Genomic DNA, 19,580 nt, shown 5'->3' with positions numbered 1-19,580 from the left:
GTGCCACTCAGACTTAATTCAGCAGACGACAGACACTGACTATGTTTAAATGCACACTAATATTCCTCTATTTTTCCGAATATGACAATATCCTGATTTTGATACGGGTCATGTAAACAGCATGTTCCATTTGGATGGTCCCAATTAGGCCTTACAAGCATACTTTGGATATGTGTAAAGTGTATTCAGAATATGCATCTCCATTGGGGTTTTTAACCACAGTCTGTGACACACGGCCTCTTGCATGTTCGCAGTCAGCTCTGTTCTAGGGTAGAGATGTGTGCCCAAAAGCCCACATTTCTGGTCGGAAGGAAAAACACACCTACTTTTAAATATTATGAAAGACTTTGAAATCCACAGGTCTTTTGATATGCAGTTATATCTCAAATATGATCTTTTCAAGAAGCTGGTTCAAGGAATGAAAGAGAGAGGCTGTGTTTGCACCGTCAAACAGGTCCGCCACAGTTGATGCAAAGAAGGAAAATGGCACAGCCAGCTCCAGCCATCCCACTTTTCCATATTTTGATGTGATAAACGACATGTTAGAACATCTAAATTGGAGTATGCACAGCTGCATGTTTTTCGGAATAAGAGCAAAACCGGAATATTTCGTGCATGTAAACATAGTAACTGACAATGTAACACTTTTACATCCATCAGAATGTCTAGTTTTCCAATAAACAAAATTTAGCCATGGTAGCCAAATACGTACAGTCACAGCAGCGGGGGAAATTGTCACAAATAAAGTAGACGAAAGCTAAACAGAAGGAAAACAAAAAATACACCACCCAGCTGCCTAACTGACACCTATGGAGGACAGATACAAAAACTGCAACACGATCCAGGTCTTAAAAAGAAAACAAAGATGAATAAGATTATTGGAGGAGGAGGAAAATGTGCGGTTACCCTGCACCACAAGACAAAAGAAAGACAGGATGATACTTCATTCAAAAACAGGTAGCCACAACAGAAATACACACAAATACAACACAATAATAAGGAATTGCAGGAATAAAGGCTTCAGTTTGCAGGGCTTTGGTCTTGGCTGATGGCAAATCTAGATTTCTTTGACTTGTAAATTTGCTCCTCTGGTTGGTTAAATTGCCTTCATAGTTATTAAGTTTGGATTTGCATTAGCCATGACCACAAGTCTGACAATCCAAGCATATATACTAAAAGCGGGCAGGAGATGGATCTGCGTTGAGGTGAGGTGGGGTGAGGAGACGGGACAAATGAACAGTACCTGCAGGGGTGAAGGTGAAGGACTGAACTGCAAAACAAGAAGACAGAGAAGTTGTGTGTTAAAAGCCTGCAGAGATAAGCTGTGCTTTAGGGGTATCTGCACACTGGGGACACGGTCGAGCCAAGAGGTGCTGAGGGCCAGAGGAAGTGAGACCACATCGTCACCCAGTGTGCAGAGCGACAGCCAGGAAAGCAGCCAGCTCAGAGGTCACAGAGGTGTAGAGACGGTGGCACAAACTAAAGAGAACACACAAACACATAAATGTGACAAACAGAAATGAAGAGCAAATAAACCACACCAGCTTATAGGCTAGTAGCTGCCAATGTACATGCTCTTTTTGACTTGCTAAAAAAAAAATCGGAAAAACAGCTAAATAAATATGTTTCTCTGAATTTCTGATATTTATTAAGGCAATTTTTAGAATATTGTGTTGCACTGCTTGCAACACTAATGTGTCAGTTCATTACCATTCTCTGCTCTCTAATTAAATCTTGCACCCTTGGCAGTGTATGTGGACTTGGTAGCTGCTTGTATTGACTGGAGGTCACTCAGTAAGATGTCAGGGTCAGTGTGTGGGAGAGAAGCTGGACAAACTCCAGCATCAGTGACCAGCAGAGAGTCCAGTCTGCCCACTCAGCTCGACCACCCTGGGCTAATAACCAACACTGTGGGTGGATTTGTCAAAAAATGTAACCCCTTGGAAATGATTCACACTGGCATCTGTCTCCCTGTTGAGCTTTAACACCGTAGCCATCTCAACTTCCCTGCTAGCAACTCTTCTACATGATTCATCAGAACTGTACACATTAAGACTGCAGGATGATTGGGTAGCAGTGAATATACTCCTGCTCTGACAGGGAAGAAAATTTATTTTTTGAATGGTTGACTTCTCCTTTGTTTGCGAAGGCACAAGAGCAGAATGTCAGTGTAAATGTGCATAGGTGGCTATGACACTATGATCAGTCTAACCTGCGTAGTTGCTCAGGCCCTTTCTCTTCTTTCTCCTCCAGTAGAGCCAGATGCTGAAGCCCATGAGGATGACCCAGCACGCCCCTCCAATACCAGCGATAAAGGCAGGCTGTTTCACCACATCGGTGATCTGTTCTGTGATGCTGTTGTTGCGGTTTCCATGTATAACCACGTCCCGGAACTCCTTACCTGAGGGCATGGGGATAAACAGGCAACATTAATGTGATGCTGGGTGGACAGCTACTGGAGAGAAACAGGAAATAACGATGCTGTTGTGCATGTTTTGCTCCTTCAAGGTGAGTTCAAGTTATCACAACAGCCCTTGTAAAACTGAAAGGCTTGAGAATGGTTTTCACTGAGCAGAAGTAACACATACAGACACATGATGACAGGTTAAGGACTGGATTAAGCTCAAAAAAGGTAGGTCTGATGAATTTCAGGTAAGATATCGACCAAGGGAGAAGGACATGGATCTACAGGGTGTGCAGTGAAATGTAATGTACAGACTGAAAAAGACAAAGCCTAAAAGCTTATAACAAACCCCCAGGTGAGCAAGTTGTTTGCTTAGTTCAGCCCCTAATTCACTCCATTGCCGGTAAAACACACCATGTGAAATGAGAAGAGAGGATCCTGGTTCGTATTGATCTCCGATCGCAGCTCACCGTGACTAGTCTGCTTGACACTATTTCTTGGAACATGATAAGGCACAAACAAATGTTCCCACACACTGACAGGAACAAATACACCCTCACACATGTTATATGTGCATGCATGCAAAGCTGCACAGTTTCTCTTCATCTATATATTACTGTGCAACCATACGAGGACACACCCATCCGCACATCCACAGACACGCAAACACACAAGATATTATAACTGCAAGCTCTGGGCTCTGCTCTCGGAGATGGATTATGTGAGTGACACTGGGGAAATAAGAACATGCTACAGGCCAAGCCATCAGTTATGGGTCAAATCAGGCACAATCTGTCTCAGCTCCACATAAATCATATGTGGTCAGGCCACATATCAAAATAGTAGTATTTTAGCAATATTATCCATTTGGGAATTTCTCGTATTTAATGAAAACATTCTCACTATGTGTTCTTTTGCTGAAATCATCCACTAAGAAATACAACATTAATCTTTGTGAACACTGATGTTGACATAAGGAAAAACTTAAACTGGTTGTTGAAAAGTTGCGAATGCTTTCCATCTTACCAATGATAATAGACTGAGGTTCGCTCTTGACTCCAACTCCTGCACTTGTGCTGGCAGCCACCTCCACCCGGTACACCACTCCCACCTGCAGCCCACCCACCACCACTGAGCGAATGGCTGCATCCACCGTCTTATTTACATGGAAACGTGTCTCATTCCCCAGACACCAGATCTAAAGCACAGAGGGGAAAAAATAGAGAGGCAGTTGATTCCATTTGCCTTTGTATGAGTTAAATGAGAATACATGCCGACTCGCTGAGACAAACCTTGTACTCTTGGATGATGCCGTTCTGGTGGTCTGGTGGAGGAGGGTCCCAGGAGATGCTAATGGAAGTGCTGTTCTGGTTCCCCACAGTCAGGACTGTTACCTGCTGAGGAGGTGCACTGGGAGCTGGAAGAGGAGGCACAAAATAAGCGGGTCAACAATGAAACGCACTATTCTGCAGCTAAGGCAGCAGAGGAGTATTTAATCCTGACAAAACAAGAATAATGGGATGCACAGCGATATTGTACATCTGAATGTGTTTGAAGAGGAGCTCATAAACATGTACGCACAAGTACACCCACACAAAAAGTGACACACACATACACACACTTTTCCATGAAATGTTATTCTTCGGTGATGGCACAGGTGGCTGAAGGCTGTCAAGATGTCTCATTAGAGGGGGATTTACATGAAGACCAGGGCAGGTCTGACATGGCTATAGCCTATCTTTAACATTTCACTATGATTTAATATCTCATCCTCTGCTCCAGCCGGGTGGATTTGCACAGACAATACTGCTATTGATTTGTGGAATGACAGCCTGGCACAGTCAGGCAAGTGCTCTCAGTCAAGCTAAGACTGAATGAGCAAGGGTGGCATGTGGGTCAACGAGCTTATAGGATGAAGCCCAGGCGAGAAGGAAATATGAAAAAAATACATTTTAGGGGAAGGAAACAGGGTCTCAGTAAACATATTGACTGATTCCATCGATCAGCCAGATGAAACTAAAGCCAGTAGGTAAGGATCAGAGCAAAGCTTCAGAGCGAGGCACATCTAAATGAATCGGCTCTATCCACCGGCAGACAGAGAGTGGATAGAAATAAGACAAGTCCAAGCTTTCATAAACCTCACTCTGTTGTCATTCTGATGGCACCAATCTTCTGACCCCACAAGAGGTAACAGAGGAAAAATAAATAACAGTTGGCCCAACTGGAAATAACGTTTTAAAAATAATGTTTTCTCATTTCCGCAGTAGCTGGCAGGGGAGCGGCACCATGGCAGAATACTGACAGGTCAATTACTCCTGGGCTGCCTCTCCCTCACCTCGCCTCCATCCAAAATGGCACGTGTCACCCTGTAAATCTGTGCTCATCCCTCAGCGCGATTGGCCGCACCAGCCCCCAGGGAGCCAGAGGAGCCTGGCATGGGGGAAGATGAATGGGTCCAATGATGAACCCAACACCTTGGCCAGATTAGAAACAATCTACCCAGGGAGCATCTGATCAACCATCATGCTTAGGGCTCTCCAACGCTGCATTACATCCAGGTGACAGAGTGCTGGAATGGTGCGGGGCAGCAATCAGAGGCAATGTCGTTCAAAGTTAATGTTATGAATGATTTAGCAGCTTATTATCATGCATATTTGTGCTAAACAATACACATTTTTCAACAGAGGCCCTGGAGGCTGTCCTAATAGAGCCATTAGCGGAGTGATGTATTGCAGGCAGGAATTTGACCCCCTGTCTCTCACACACACACACGGTGCTGTGCTGCATGAAGGAATACAAACATATCATATCAGACGCCAACAGCTAATGTAAAAGCAGTGGGTGGTGTGGAAGGAAACTTGTGGACCTTCCCCAGAGACATCCATCAACAAGGATGAATATTAGTCCACTACAAATGAGCATTTATCCAAACATCGCTGATTTCCTCCCTCACTAAATAAGCATTATTTCACATAAAAGATGGGCCTCCATAGTCACTTCTTAGACGATCATTCAGCGGTAATCAACTGTCCAGATGGAGAGTGAGAGAATGTGTGAAAAAGGAGGACGGAGACAAAAAGATGGACACAACATTGGAGCGCTGAGCATACTGTAACTCTGCATCCGCCTGGACCTGCTCTGGGGATTCTCTAATTGTGTTAGCTAATGGACAACCTAAGTTTTAATCACCCTCTGACCAAGACTTCTCTATCTGTCTTCCTGCCCTTCTTAGTAGTCCCAGGGTCTCTGAGGAGCCTAGAGCTGTGTGTTTGACGGTGTATCAGCTATGACCAGGCGGAGCAGCAGGGTTGTGACAGAAATAGAAAGTGGTGGAGCTCTCTGAGGGACAGGGATGCAGATAGAGCAGAGGCAGGGAATGTTATCAGCATTGGTAATAGCTAGGACATGCAGGTTCTGGAGGCCTTCGGGACAAGTGGTGTGCTGGCATCTATGTGTTCTCCCTGTATGTGTGTGTTAGTGTGAGTGCGTGCTGGGGACAGCTGTAATGTGACGGCAGTTCCACTACAGCGTTGCGTGCACTGGCTGGCCACAGGAGATATGGTCCCTCTGAGAAAAGAGAAAATAAATGGGCCTGTCACGCGGACAGGATGTGAACTGTCTCCTATACATGCAGGCTTAAATATGTTGTGGCAAGATGGGCTTTGTCTCCAGTATATGGAGTCGGTATTTGTCTCTTTATGCTGTTGTGTGCATGTACTGTGTGTCTGTGCTTCACTTTAGATCATAATGTAATTTCAGTTATTAGACTCGAAGGTTGAATCAAGGCTGGTGCAGTGCTGTTGGATGCATTTCTTTTTTGGCATAGGTCAAAATATTAAATTCATCCAAACGCAGACCTGTGTGTGTGTTTGTTTGTGTGTGATATTGTGCCACACTGCTCTGTGGCCTTGTCAGAGCCTGTATGAATCAAGCTTTAGGCGACAGATCATCTTCACAGGAGGAAGTGTGAGCTGTGTCCAATCACAGCTCAGGCCTGTGGCTGCTGGGTGATGGATTAGAAGAAGTTTGGCACTAACACCACCAATCATAAACAAAAAAAAGCACAGCAGGAAGATCAGACAGACAGGCACAAACATGCATGCATGCACACATATACTCACACATATACCCTCAACTCTCAGTATGAAAGGGAGGGGCAGCGGCGCCACTGATATTATGACAAAAACCAACATGAAAGCAGCCTACGGGGTCATGTGTCACCCATCATCCCACATTTGTGTGGACTCAAACAGTTTGACTCACTGCGTTTTATTGCTCCTGACATAATCTACAAATACTCAGCGTGTTCGTCTCCGTACCTTCCTCAGTTGTCCGTGCCGTTCGGGATTCACTGTCCATGCCTTGAAACTCGTTGAAATAAGGACGGACCTTGATCTCATACACAATGCCCTTTTTCAGTGCAGAGAGAACAACACTGCGCTCAGATGGGACCTTAACATCTTGGGTCTGCCAGGTTCCTGGTGAAGGCAGTCCTGATGTCTGCCTGTACAGAACTCTGTAACCCTGGATGAACTGAGACTGACGATCCACCTGAGAAAGTGAACAAAGACAAGATTACTGCTGTATTTCAGTGCAGAATGAACTGTGCAGAGGAGATTGGTAGATGCTATCTTGGGCCAGCCACTAGACAATATAAAAAGCTGTTTTTTTCTGCAATGTATTTCTTCCTCACAGAATTACATTCATGACACTTTAGAGGCTGGTACTCGTTTATCGGGCCTCTTATTGCCTGCTACTTAGCTCAATTAACACCGTGTTCTCCTTAGCTCAATTAACTTAGCTCAATTAACACCGTGACATTACCTCATACACCCAGCTCCCAGCCCAAAGTGTTCCCTCCTCTATTAAAAAGACTTTCTGTAATGCCACCTTAAAGGACACATGCATGTCTCATATGTATTATAAATACTAACTAGTGACACTGGAAAGCAGCTCCCACCACATCTAAAATAGGCTGTGAGTATGAGAATATCGTGCAGCAACAAATACAGACACCCTGGGGACACAAGGGGAATACACAGCAGAGGTGATAACAGCAGATCTGTCCCATAGAAAAGATGGAGAGACTGGAAGTGTGATAGCCCCCTGCAACCCACAAAGGACCCCTCCCTTAAACTTGGACCCATTTAGCGAGACAGAAAATGCTGAATTTATGCAGAGGAGGTGCGGGCGTATAACTCATTGTAATGGCTTGTTAACAGTAGAAGAAGTGAGCAGGGCTTTCAAGTGGGATATTAAGCAGCTGTTTTTTCGCAAGTGTAGCCGGAGTAAATCAGCAAAATGGATCCCCTGCTTGGTGTGTGACTTTTATTAATGGAATGATTTGGGAATATAAAAGCTCTCTGAGAGTGGCCCCTCTGTTTACTGAAAGGGCCCCTGATTGATTAGGTAGCCATGTTTCGCGTTGATTGTACATTACAATCATAAAGCAGTGCTTTAGCATTAAATTAGCTAGAAAGACTCGGGGTGAGGCTTATTACAGGGGTCAATAAACATGTCATCAGGAAAACTGCTAATGTGGTTCATTTGAAAATGGAAACAGGCGCCCCACGCCATTGAATGATAGGCGTGTACTGTAAATACCTGCACCTAAAAGATTCATAGCAACATGATCAAAATAAACAAGCCCATATATTGTGTAAACAGCTAAGCTTTGAATAATATAAATAGCCCTTTTGATCTCACTACCATTCAAATAAATAAAAAAAAATGTTTTAGCTGAGCCTGTAGCATTTTTTTAAAACCATTTTAATAAAACTGCCTAATGTTGGCGCATAATGTGAATATTGTTGTGAGGCAAACACCACAATATATGCATATGTACGCTGGAAGAGCAGGTGCGTATTTGTATTGCTGGCTTGTATAAGTAAAAGAAGATTAATGCATCATCTCATGACAGTAGGAAAACAGGAAAACCCATATTCACAAAAAGACAGTTCAACCACGGACATTAATTTCAATCTAATTTTATCCGCGCAAAGTCTTTGTTTGGAGAGGGAAGCAGCTGAAGACATACGGAAGATTGATGAACAACCAGATGTCTCTGACATCTCTTTTCATGTTCAGTGTGGTTAAGAGAAACAATTTTTCAGCCATTTGATGTTCAGTTACTTTAAAGTCACCAATTACAGTATTTCAAAGCTGCAGTCTTAAAGAACAACTGGTCGGAAATTTCCTGACATAAAACAAATGGTAGCCTCGAGCTGCACCTTTTTGGCTTCAAAGAAGGATCTTTGATTGTAACTATCTTGACTTTATGACTCAGTTTTGCAAAATCAAAGATGTAAAAAGAATGCAGAGAGATAAGAAAACCACATACAAATCGCACTATTTTATAGATGGGCGTGGGTTTCGTGATGACAAATAGCAGCGTGCACAGCACCAAAAATCTTTGGTGCATGGCTGTGGGAAGGATTGCAAAACAAACACCACTGGCAATCACAGATAAATGTACTTATTCAGTGTGGGCAAAAAGAACTGAAACAGACAAGTTTAAGCTACAAAGCTACCGTCGGCACGCCCACATTAAATAATTTAATTTATCTCTAAGTGCTGGTGCTCTGTAGATTTTGTGACAACATTGGAGGAGACATATATAAAACACAAACATCAAACACTTCATTTTCTGCATTCTGGTGAATTTTTATGCACCAATTTGTGCCTAAATGTCTTTAATTCTGTCGCAATGAAAGTCCTCTGCTTCTTTCATGTTTGTATTTGGGGGGCAAGGGGTCCCCTGCACCCCCACCCAAAATCTACACCTGTGATTTTATACATCTAAGTTCTTTCACTGCAAAGACTCAAGGTGAAACTATAAAAATAATTAATGAAAGTGTGGCATAAGTGAAATTTATTGGGATTCTATATGCAAAAAGACAAGCTGCACTCACCGTCCATGTGACCTGAATGGTTGTGGGACTCAGGACAACTGGGTTGTGCAACCGAACTATGACCTCACCAAGCTCCTTCTGTACATGCCTGTGGTCGACACCCTGAGCTGGAGGACTTATATCTGCAGCGAGCAAGAAAGAAACAATTACAAAAAAAGACTGAGAGAGCACAAAATAAAGTCTCAACCACATCAGAGTTCACTCAGTTCCTCACAATAAATCTTGCTTCATCATCATCAGAAGTAACTTGGTGAAAGAGTGACTGAATAGACCAATTGGTTTTAACAAAGAAGCGTACACTTGGTGATCACGACTTCATTTGAAAAGGAGCAACTTCATCTGCATTAAAATGACCTCATTCCGTTTTGTATTAAGGCTCCTGCCTTGTTCAGAGAAAAGAAAGAAGACTTGGGCTGGCAAAGGTCTTTAGATGTGTGACTTGTCTGCACTTACTGGGGCCTGACTGAACAACCACATCAACAAATGAACTCTGAATGCGCGACCCGAGACATATTGGATGGGAGATGAATGGACACCATGACACTATTTTCCAGCTCATTCCCCATTTTGCACATGCACATGTTTCAAGTTACAAGCAATAAAAGACCCCAGTGTATGAGATACTGAATGCGGTTAACGCGAGCCACATTTTGAGTTATTTACTGAAGGGAAGCAAAAAAAACTTGCAAGAGGAAATTATATTTAAAAAAAAAAGCTTCATTCAGGCGACCCAGCATGATCATGAATCACACGCCAAACTAATAGAGCAAGACAGGCCAAACACAGTTAAAAAGAACTGAAAAATCAATTTGTCATCAATGCATGCCATCGTCAATAAACATGTCTATATATCATCTCAAGACCTTCACCTCAGCATGAGAGAGATGTGCTGCAATTCAAATTGACTCTGCTTTTTTTTTTTTTTTTTTAAAAACACACTCTTGGCTTGCATTTGACAGAGCTTGGCCAAAGGTTGCTTTTTTGTTTTTTTGCTGGGGACTTATCATATCAGTTTAATCTGGAGACTGTGGTCTGTCCGGTACCATAATCAAATCTTCTTTGGGTTTGGAGGCAGTCATTTTGTCCTGTTATGATCATTAACATAGCAGGGATAGCACTAACTCAGTTAGGCCTTCCAAAAGTAGACATGCTTATTTTACATAATTGCTAAAGTGTAGCCTTAATGAGCTGGGCCGAGATGGAGAATTTGACCTCTGGAAAGTTCTCCAGTTTTTCAGTGTAGCTATTCACTGCAGATTGCTGAGAGGGGCTGATAAGTATCACACTTTGAAGGCACAGTGACCTTCCCATATCAGTAGAAACAGACATACTCAGCAAAAAAAAGAAAACTACATACCACCAGTGAACGTGATTATGACAGGTTCTGAAATAACTACACATGTATAAAATAAACACTGTACATAAAACATAGTCCTTTTGTATGAATCTTATGTAAAGTACCTTGTGTCCTGACAGGATCAGACATGGGGCTCGGATCACTCAGGCCCTGGCTGTTGACTGCTCGGACCATGAACAGGTAGATGGTGTTGGGACGGAGACCTTTGACGGTAAACTGGGTGGTTTTGACATGATCTGCTACGGTTTGCCAGCTGTTGCTCACTGACTGACTGCATTGCAAGAAAGAATCCGGTGGTTTAACATTATTTTCTAGTGTCTTTTCATGTGGTACAGCCTATTTGTACCTGTAATCTATAGAATATGAGTGCCATTAAAAGGATAGTTCAGATTTTTTGAAGTAGGGCTGTGTGACATATTTATCAATAGTTAGTGTATTAACTACAACAGATGGCAGTTGTTTAGCTTCCATGTTGGTACCCCTGTCTGCTTCTCCAAACAACAAGCATGCTTACTGCCTCTACTGAAGATACTACACTGATTACGGGTACCCTTGTGCAGCTTCAGTTAAAAATACATGAACTATCCCTTTAAATAGCGTGTGACAATTCAGTTACAAATAAAACAAACCTGAATGCTTCAATGACATAAGAGGAGACAGGAGATGCTCCAGCCATCCCAGGCTGCCAGGACAAAGACACGCTGTTCTTGGTGACATCAGTGACCTGAGGTTTAGATGGAGGGCCTGGAAGTTCATTCTCATCATGGTTCTTCATGACCATCACTCCACCTGATTCTGAATGGAGAGAAGGAATCAGGAAAAAAACGCTCTCTCTGGTGAAAACTGCTGACAATGTTTCTGTTAATAAAACACGTGGAATCATTACGCCATCTTGTACCTTTGACCTCCAAGAAAGCACTCCACGATGTTTCACCGCTTGAGCTGGTGGCCACACATGTGTAGATCCCAGAGTCTGAAAGCTGGTATAAAGTAGAATACACATGTATATATGAATAACAATAAACACACACACACTTACAGCCCTTAAAACACCACTAATAAAAGCTTTATTGCCATTTCATTTCACACATCCTGAGAGCAGCAGCAATGACCGAATGCATGTTACCCTCCTATCGCTGAAACGATGAAAAGTGATGGGGCGACTTCATGAGCAAGCCCTGAGCTGGCCAAATTGTGTGTCATTTGTGAGTGCCTTAAAGTGCTGACGCTAATTTCCTAATGAATTCCATTTTCTACTCACCACCCTTCCATCACTTCCCCACTCCCCCTCCTTATTTCCCCACTGTCCTGCCGACCACAACAAAGCCAGGCTAATTAATTTAGGGTGGGCTGCTGGAACCCCCTGGACCGATGACAGCTGGCTTGTCTCTCCATCCCTCTTAGGGAACTTTGGATGTTTGTTGGTTTTTGTCCCTGTGCCTTCCTTCCATTTATTAAATAACATGTCAGTGGTCGGCAGCTTTGTCAAGCGTAATAGATATTCCACTGAGGCCTCCGAGTGGGGAAAGGAAGACGTGAGCCTTTTAAATTTAATCTACTCTGAATGTGTACGTGTGTACATGTGTGTGTGTATATCTGTAAGTGCATACATGTTTCTATGCTACAGCTGGAGTCCATCCAACCCTGCACAGCTGAGCCCGGAGCTGCTGAGCCACTAAGTGATACAATCAAACAATTAGAAAAAAAAAATCAATTCTGCCTATTCATCTCTTTAAGGCATTATGGTACCTTGCTCCTCAAAGTTATGCCTGTCTACTTATTTATTTATTTGGATACCCATTAGCCACCACCAGGGTAGCAACTACTCTTCCTGGAGACCACACAAGTGAACATTACATCATAATGTTAATCAAATGTATAATTAAAAATCTGAGGCAAAAGAAACAGAAAAAAAATCAAGAAAACAGGAAAACTACAAAAAAACCCAAACCAATAACTATTCTCACTATATCTTAATTGTCAGTAACACAGTGATACAGCTCAAAAGAAATAGCAGGACTACTAAAAGCAGTATATGCAGTGACTCAGAAAATAAAAAGACCAGGAGAGTTCCTCATTAATGATCATATAGTCAGATATTATGTAACAAAACATGTCCTATCTGAGAGGGGCTGGTGTTCTGTGCCATCAGGCATTTCTTTAACCTCTTTTTAAAATCACTTCCTAAATGTGTAATATCTGAGGGCAAGCCAGTGCATAATTCCAATCCTCTGAACATAACAATATGTTGTCTTGCATTGGTTTTTGAAACAGGAGGTGAAAACAACCTCTTGATAAATGCCTAGTATTAATGTCATGGTCATTACTATGATAAGACAATTAATGGTTAAGGATATTCGGGATGCTACTGAATTCTACAAAATATATCCTGTAGTGTTTTGAGCGTGACTATGCAAATACAAATAACTGTATCAACATATTTAATTAAGATACTTAACAAAGACCAGTGACACCTTTAAGGAAATAGAATGGTGACAAAGTGTGACACAATAAGGGAGCTTATGACAGACAATTACAGTTAAAGGAGCAGTGCGTAGGAATTAGGTGCATTTAGGTGAAGACTGCAGATTACAACCAGCTGAAACTTCTTCCATGTGCCAAGCATGAACTCCTATTTAGGGGTCCTTTAGTGTTCATTGTTCAAGAGGGCTTTACCAAGACCTGAATTATCTGTAGAGAACACTTTGATTCCAAAAACAAAGGGACCAGGTGATTAAAACCAGAAAAAAACATACAGATGAGTGTTTCTGTGACACTGTTCAGCTTGTAGCAGACAGTCCACTAATCCAACAGCAGCAAATGTGTGCTCTACTTTTTAAGTAAGATCTAGACGTTTAGGTGGTTTTTACCATGATTACTTCCTCTCCAAAACAAATGGACCCAGTGATTTAAACTGTTGGAAAAAAAAAAAAGTTTTTTCCAATGCTATTGGTTGTGGAAAAGCTGCTAACTATAGTGTGTGACGTAATTTACTGGCCCTAGCTAGAGGCAGCATTTGGTTTGTCTATTCTGGGCTACTAGAAACATGGTGGTGCAACATGGGGATCTCCGTAGACAGAGACCCACTCCATATGTCAATAAAAGGCTCATTCTAAGGTAATGAAAATATGACCATTCTTATTTTCAGGCAATTATACAATGAAGAAAATATACTTATTATATTATATTTAATTTCTGCCAATTCATCCCTCTCAATCCTACACACTGGACCTTTAAACTCTAGTTATAGACAAAGCTATCTTACTATATAATCTTACTATATAATGACGAAAACTCTGTCTGTGTGTGGGTGTCTGTTCCATGTTTTTCTCCTCACTGACTTGGTCAATCCATGTAAAATTTGGCACAGTAGTAGAGGATGAGAATGAAGCGATATCACATCAATTGGCCAAAGAGGGGCGCTATAGCAACCGACTGAAATCGCAAACTTTGAATGGGCATATCTCATGCCCCGTATGTCGTAGAGACATGAAACTTTGCACAGAGATGCCTCTCCTCATGAGGAACAAATCTCCCTCAAGAACCCATACTTCAGGTTATACAGATTTTCCGCCATTTTGAATTATGAAAAACACTTTAAATTGATCTCTTCCTAGGAAGTTGACCGATCTGCATGAAACTCGGTGAACATAATCTAGGGACCAATATCTAAAGTTCCCTCTTGGCAAAGTTGGAAAACTTACTAAAACTGTGCTTCTATAAGGCAATGAATATTGCGGAGGGCGTGGCTCATCACATAAAGGTTTATAACATCTCAAAGGTTTCACCGATCACCACGCAACTTTATAGGCATATGGCCACACATAATCTGAGGGGACCCCTCCATTATTGACCCCATCAAACAAAATGGGGGCGCTAGAGAGCTAATTTCTTATCTAGGCCTAACTGTCATCGATTTTTACTGAACTTGGTAGATATGTAGAACAGGACGCCTCAAAGTCACTGGAGAAATTTGACTCTAATTGGCAACTGGGTGGCGCTATAACAACAGAAAAACGCTTAAAAATGGCTAAAATGCGACCGATCTCTGTGGCTCCCCCTGTAGCCGAATGTTTTTTTTTTTCCTTATTTTTGGTATGACTAAGTCATGGTATGGTATGCTGTACATAATCATGGAAACTGTCAGTGTGTCATTCTGTCAGTCAGTCATTTTGTCTGTCCCATGTTTTTCTACTCACTGACGTGGTCAATCTATGTGAAACTGCACATAGGCATTGAGGATTGGCATAGGTAGAAGGTGACAAAGCTACCAATGGGTATGGACTAGTTGTAATATAATATTGGCACAGCAGCACATATTGATTACTCCTTCTTTACACCAATAAGACTAACGAAGTCCTTTACCTTGATGTTTATGATCTGCAGACTGCCCAACTCCTGCAGGGACATGCGGGCGTCCTTTCCTAGCAGACTGACCCCATCCTTCAGCCAGCTGATGGAGGGGATGGGGTCTCCTGACGCCTGGCACTTCAGCAGTGCCACACTGTCCACCCCAAGGGTCTGATTGGATGGGCCTTGGCGAATGATGGGTGGCGGCCTGTCTGTGAGCACTGCGAGACAGAGACAATAATGTGAAGACATTATCCATACCATTCTGAGGTTCAGATGAAAATCAGTGTTCACATAAGGCACCCAACTGTAAAATAAACAGAGTGACAGCATTGATCATAAAATGCACTGGGGGTGGATGTGGGTCTCTATCATAAAGTAGACTATTTTCTCTGCAGGTCTTGTAATTGCACCACAGAACAATGACCATATCCTGTATTTCCAGGAAGCAGGGAGAGAACAGCTGAGTAGTGTTTTCTAGTTTCATTGATGTGGCAGAGGGATACTAAGCAGTTTCCAGTTACTGCCTGGTTAGCCTTATTTTTATACACTACTCTAGACTCTGTGGTGCAGTTTAGCGGTGAGACTCTTGCCTATTGACTCAGTGTGGTTCAGATAAATACTTCATTATGTGAAGCGAGGGACACAATGAAAGGTGAGTTTCAAACATGACTGAAAAGACCTCATGTTACTCGTGTGAGGTGTACACAGAGCGGAGAGTAGCATCTTAATTTTAAAATCAAATTATCAGAAAAGATGATTTAAAGTAGGTTCTAATTTCACTTTTGCTGAATACTAATGGTGGTGACTTCCATTTACATGAGCAAATTCATTTGTTACAATGTGCCAAAAAAAAGCCTGTGGCTTCCTTCAATGAAATAGTGGGTATGTCATAGGTGATCTCAGAGAGAATTAGCACTCCAGCACGCAGGCAGTTTATATATTTAGAGTTGAATAATGTGGAGTCCCCCTGGCATCACAGAACCCACATTAATTAGAAGGTATGGATTAATGATGTCAGACCTGCAGGGGCTAATTACCAAGTCTACCTCAGTAACCTTTCAACACATTATCACACCCTCGTCTCCACCCCTATTTTCACTCCAGCAGCTACATCTGACAAAAGGAAGTGCTTCCAAGTAATACACTTGTGCTGTGTTGTTGTCACCCCTCGCTTTGGGTCACGAAAGACAGAAAGAGACAGAAAAACCCTTTACATTATCTACCACAGGCCAAATGTTGCACATCCATTTCAGTTATATTCCACTTATTGTTTTAGTCCTCTGGAATGTTTATATCAGGGCAAATGCAATCGTATAAATAACAAAAAAGTGATAATGTAAATCAGACACTAAGCCAAGAGATGATTCAAAGCATCTGCTGCTAGCCAAGGACTCACTATGCTGCAGTGTGGTATTCTGTCTGCCAATGCTCTCACTTAAAGATTTACAGCAACATTATAAACTAGATTTAAGCCTTATGTTTCACTACTATATAGACTGAAATATGTTTTGCATCCATGTTTGTTTACAGATGTTTTAAAGGAGCAGTGTGTAAGATTAGTGGGATTTTGCTCAGGTTTTTACCAGGAGCTGAATTATCTGCAGAAGCTTCTTCCTCTCCAAAACAAACTGACCTGGAGATTTCAACCAGTCAAAAAATAGGGTAAAGTAGTTTTACATTACAAATCAGCATTTCGCAGACACTGTTCCACAGTGGCTGCAAACTGCAAACTATGGCAGCAGACAAGAAAACACAAAAACGCAGATGGCCCTAACAAGAGCCAGTGTTTAATTTGTCCGTTTTAACATTGTGGTGCAAAACAGCAATCAATAAAAGAGGACCTGCTCCCTGTGCAAATATACTGTAAATGGCTCTTTCTAAGGTAACAAAGACACAACGGTTTTTATTTTCAGGTGATTATACACTAAAGAAAACATGCTAATTTATTCCATTTGTGCCAATATATCCCATATTCTCTAAATCCTACACACTGGACCTTTAAGTGAAGTTCATTCCGCAATTAAGAGAAGACAACATGCTATGACTGGTGATAGAAGCTACAGCCCAAGTATGGGACATTACTAAGCCCAGGGATGTGATGCGCCTGATGTATGTGTTGATGGCATGTAGGAATGACAGAGGGAGGAGGCAGAGCTCAACTAAGGCCCTGGGTCTCCGGATCAGGAACTTCTCATTACAGATTTCCTTGAACTCTACAGACTGTTGTCAGAGCTCGGGGCAGTAAATCACACGAAGACCACGGCAGGTGTGGCCATGACCTCCCCCTGGCCCTCTTGTCCTCTTTCCTCCTCTCCCTCCTTTTCTTTTAGACCTGCCTAACACCTGTCTTGCTAACATTTTCTATAGGTACTTGAAATGAAATGTTAACTGTTGATAAACCAGAGTATTTGGCTGTAATATGTGATGATATATTATTCTAGACAACTGAAGGACATGCCAGTTTTGTATGTGCAGTAGAACCATCCCCACTTCAGATGAAGAGTTGAAAAAAAGTAGTGCTTTTAATCTTTCTGCTAGCAGGTACTTCAACAGACATATGGGTGGCTGTCGATCTTGCCATCACAACAGCTGAGCAGATTAGATGCTCCCACACCTCACAGGACCACATAATTCATTCAACAGAAAACCATTGTCACTCACTCACTCACTCACTCACTCACTCACATACTCAATCATGTCCCCTCTCTTTCTCTGTGTCTCTTGCTCCTGCGGACTCCCTCCCTCCCTCGCACACACACTTGCACCTCGCCCACTCACACAAAACGCTGATTAAACTTGAACAGAACTCAAGGGCAATGTTTTATTTCCTTTCCGAAAGGAAAAGTAGAAAATGTTAATTAAATTGTGGCATGAAAAAAAATGAAACAAAGAGCGTGCTGCAAAAACACAGTAGCTGAAGGTCATGGGCATACTGACATTTCTCAAACCGAAGCTGAATGTGTTCCTGCACGTGGAATAACAAAATAATAATCAGTTGTGCTTTCAAACTTTCCAATTCCAATATCAACTCAGCAAGACACGAATTGTGTTACAGTTTAACTATGGCAAACTAAAATCAGGTTTCATTGCTGCAGGTATAAATACAGATATTAATTTGTTTGTTGAGGGGTAATTGTCTAAGTGCAATGAATCAAACATGCACATTCAAAGAAAATCTGTGTTTTCATGCACCACCTTCACCACATTTACAGTGGTGCTAAGGCGTGTGCTCGTGTGCTGCAGTGTGCTGGCATGGAAGAAGTTACGCGTCGGTTTTCCCTCACCATCTGTGACCTCCAGTTGAGCCTTGGCGAGGATACTGCCTGCAACGGTCAGGGCCTGGCAGATATAGTAACCAGCATCTGCCCGCTGCACAGATGAGATGGTGAGGTCTCCGCTGGGTGACACCGAGAAGCGACTGTTGGGCTGCTGGGGTTGGTTGGGAAAGAGCAAATTCTGCAGGAAGAGGTACAAACAGCCAATTAGCAAGAACATGGAACCAGTACGACCTGGAAATATTACAAAACATTCACACACCAGCAACCGCCACACTCACACATACACTGTGCACACTCACGTACACACCGTATTACAGTACAGCTACAGTATGAACAATTTCATCTATCACTTGGTTAACCAACTTTGCAAAGTTCCCAACATGTACACAGTTTGACAACTTGGTTTCATACTTATTCTCGTGCCAAGCCAGAGGCTCCACTGTGTTATGAAGGCAAATTTTGCTCATGTTGGCTTCGTGACTACTTTCTTTTCTGCTTCAATTCCACAGCAGTTTCGAGCTGCTCTTTTACCCACAGAGACCACCCCATACGAGCTGGGCTTATGCTGAATATAATTATCTTTACAATAGAGAGAGGAATAATTAATCCCACATATGCCAGAGTAAACACGCGGGATCAGAGGACTGATGACACCTTTTTATTAGATATGCAGCCACTGTATCTCAGCTCTTTCTTTTTTTATATCCTTTTCTTCTTATGATCTCCAAAGGTCCCTGCAAATACATTAGCTGGATTTAATTACACCTAATCACTTTAATGCAACAAATTATGTTTTTTTAAATTAGGCTCCACGCATCTCTAGCACACGAGACACTCCATTATCCTCAAGTGTGAGAAAAAGACCTTTCTGCCATTTAATTACTGAATTAGCTTTAATTTGTTCTCTCAACAAATACCTTCATACTTTTTATACGTCAGTGTAGGTGAGGTACAGACAGTACCAATAAACACAGGAACAGAGACAAGCAGATATGGTGAGAGCGTGCAACTGCTTGTAGAATAGTACATTCATTTCAAAAGGCTCAGCTTTAATGACAATGTGAGACGCACGCCGGATATAAATCTGCTCTACCTGAACAAGTTCATAACATTACTCAGTGTTCCTGAGTCACAGGCTTTAGGTCACACATTGGTGAGGGGTAAAGTGGGTGAGTGTTACGCCAAATGTTTGTGTGAGCGTGTCTCACTTCTGTTCACTCTTTTAGGAGAACTTTTCTGTAATTGTTGGCCCTCAGGCTACGTGTGTGTGTGTGTGT

The 19,580-nt window shown here is 42.3% G+C and overlaps 1 protein-coding gene across 20 annotated transcripts in view; it reads right to left on the bottom strand.

Moving 5' to 3' along the window:
* robo2 (roundabout, axon guidance receptor, homolog 2 (Drosophila)) overlaps positions 1-19,580 on the bottom strand; it is a 303,484-nt gene that overhangs the window by 35,864 nt on the left and 248,040 nt on the right. For 10 of the 20 annotated variants that reach the window (XM_078166973.1, XM_078166972.1, XM_078166977.1 and 7 more), the window contains 11 exons: positions 18,310-18,481; positions 15,038-15,243; positions 11,571-11,652; positions 11,302-11,467; positions 10,777-10,943; positions 9,316-9,437; positions 6,724-6,955; positions 3,697-3,821; positions 3,431-3,602; positions 2,213-2,401; positions 1,244-1,270 (listed from right to left, as the gene is read on the bottom strand). In XM_078166973.1, coding sequence (XP_078023099.1) covers positions 1,244-1,270; positions 2,213-2,401; positions 3,431-3,602; positions 3,697-3,821; positions 6,724-6,955; positions 9,316-9,437; positions 10,777-10,943; positions 11,302-11,467; positions 11,571-11,652; positions 15,038-15,243; positions 18,310-18,481 — 1,660 coding nt within the window. The remainder of the gene's footprint in view (positions 1-1,243; positions 1,271-2,212; positions 2,402-3,430; positions 3,603-3,696; positions 3,822-6,723; positions 6,956-9,315; positions 9,438-10,776; positions 10,944-11,301; positions 11,468-11,570; positions 11,653-15,037; positions 15,244-18,309; positions 18,482-19,580) is intronic. The other 10 variants (XM_078166975.1, XM_078166974.1, XM_078166978.1 and 7 more) reach the window with 1 other exon arrangement.

This window comes from Epinephelus lanceolatus, chromosome 4 (genome assembly GCF_041903045.1).
Source record: "Epinephelus lanceolatus isolate andai-2023 chromosome 4, ASM4190304v1, whole genome shotgun sequence".
NCBI classification, from domain to species: Eukaryota; Metazoa; Chordata; class Actinopteri; order Perciformes; family Serranidae; genus Epinephelus; species Epinephelus lanceolatus.
This window is presented reverse-complemented; position numbering and strand designations above follow the sequence as displayed.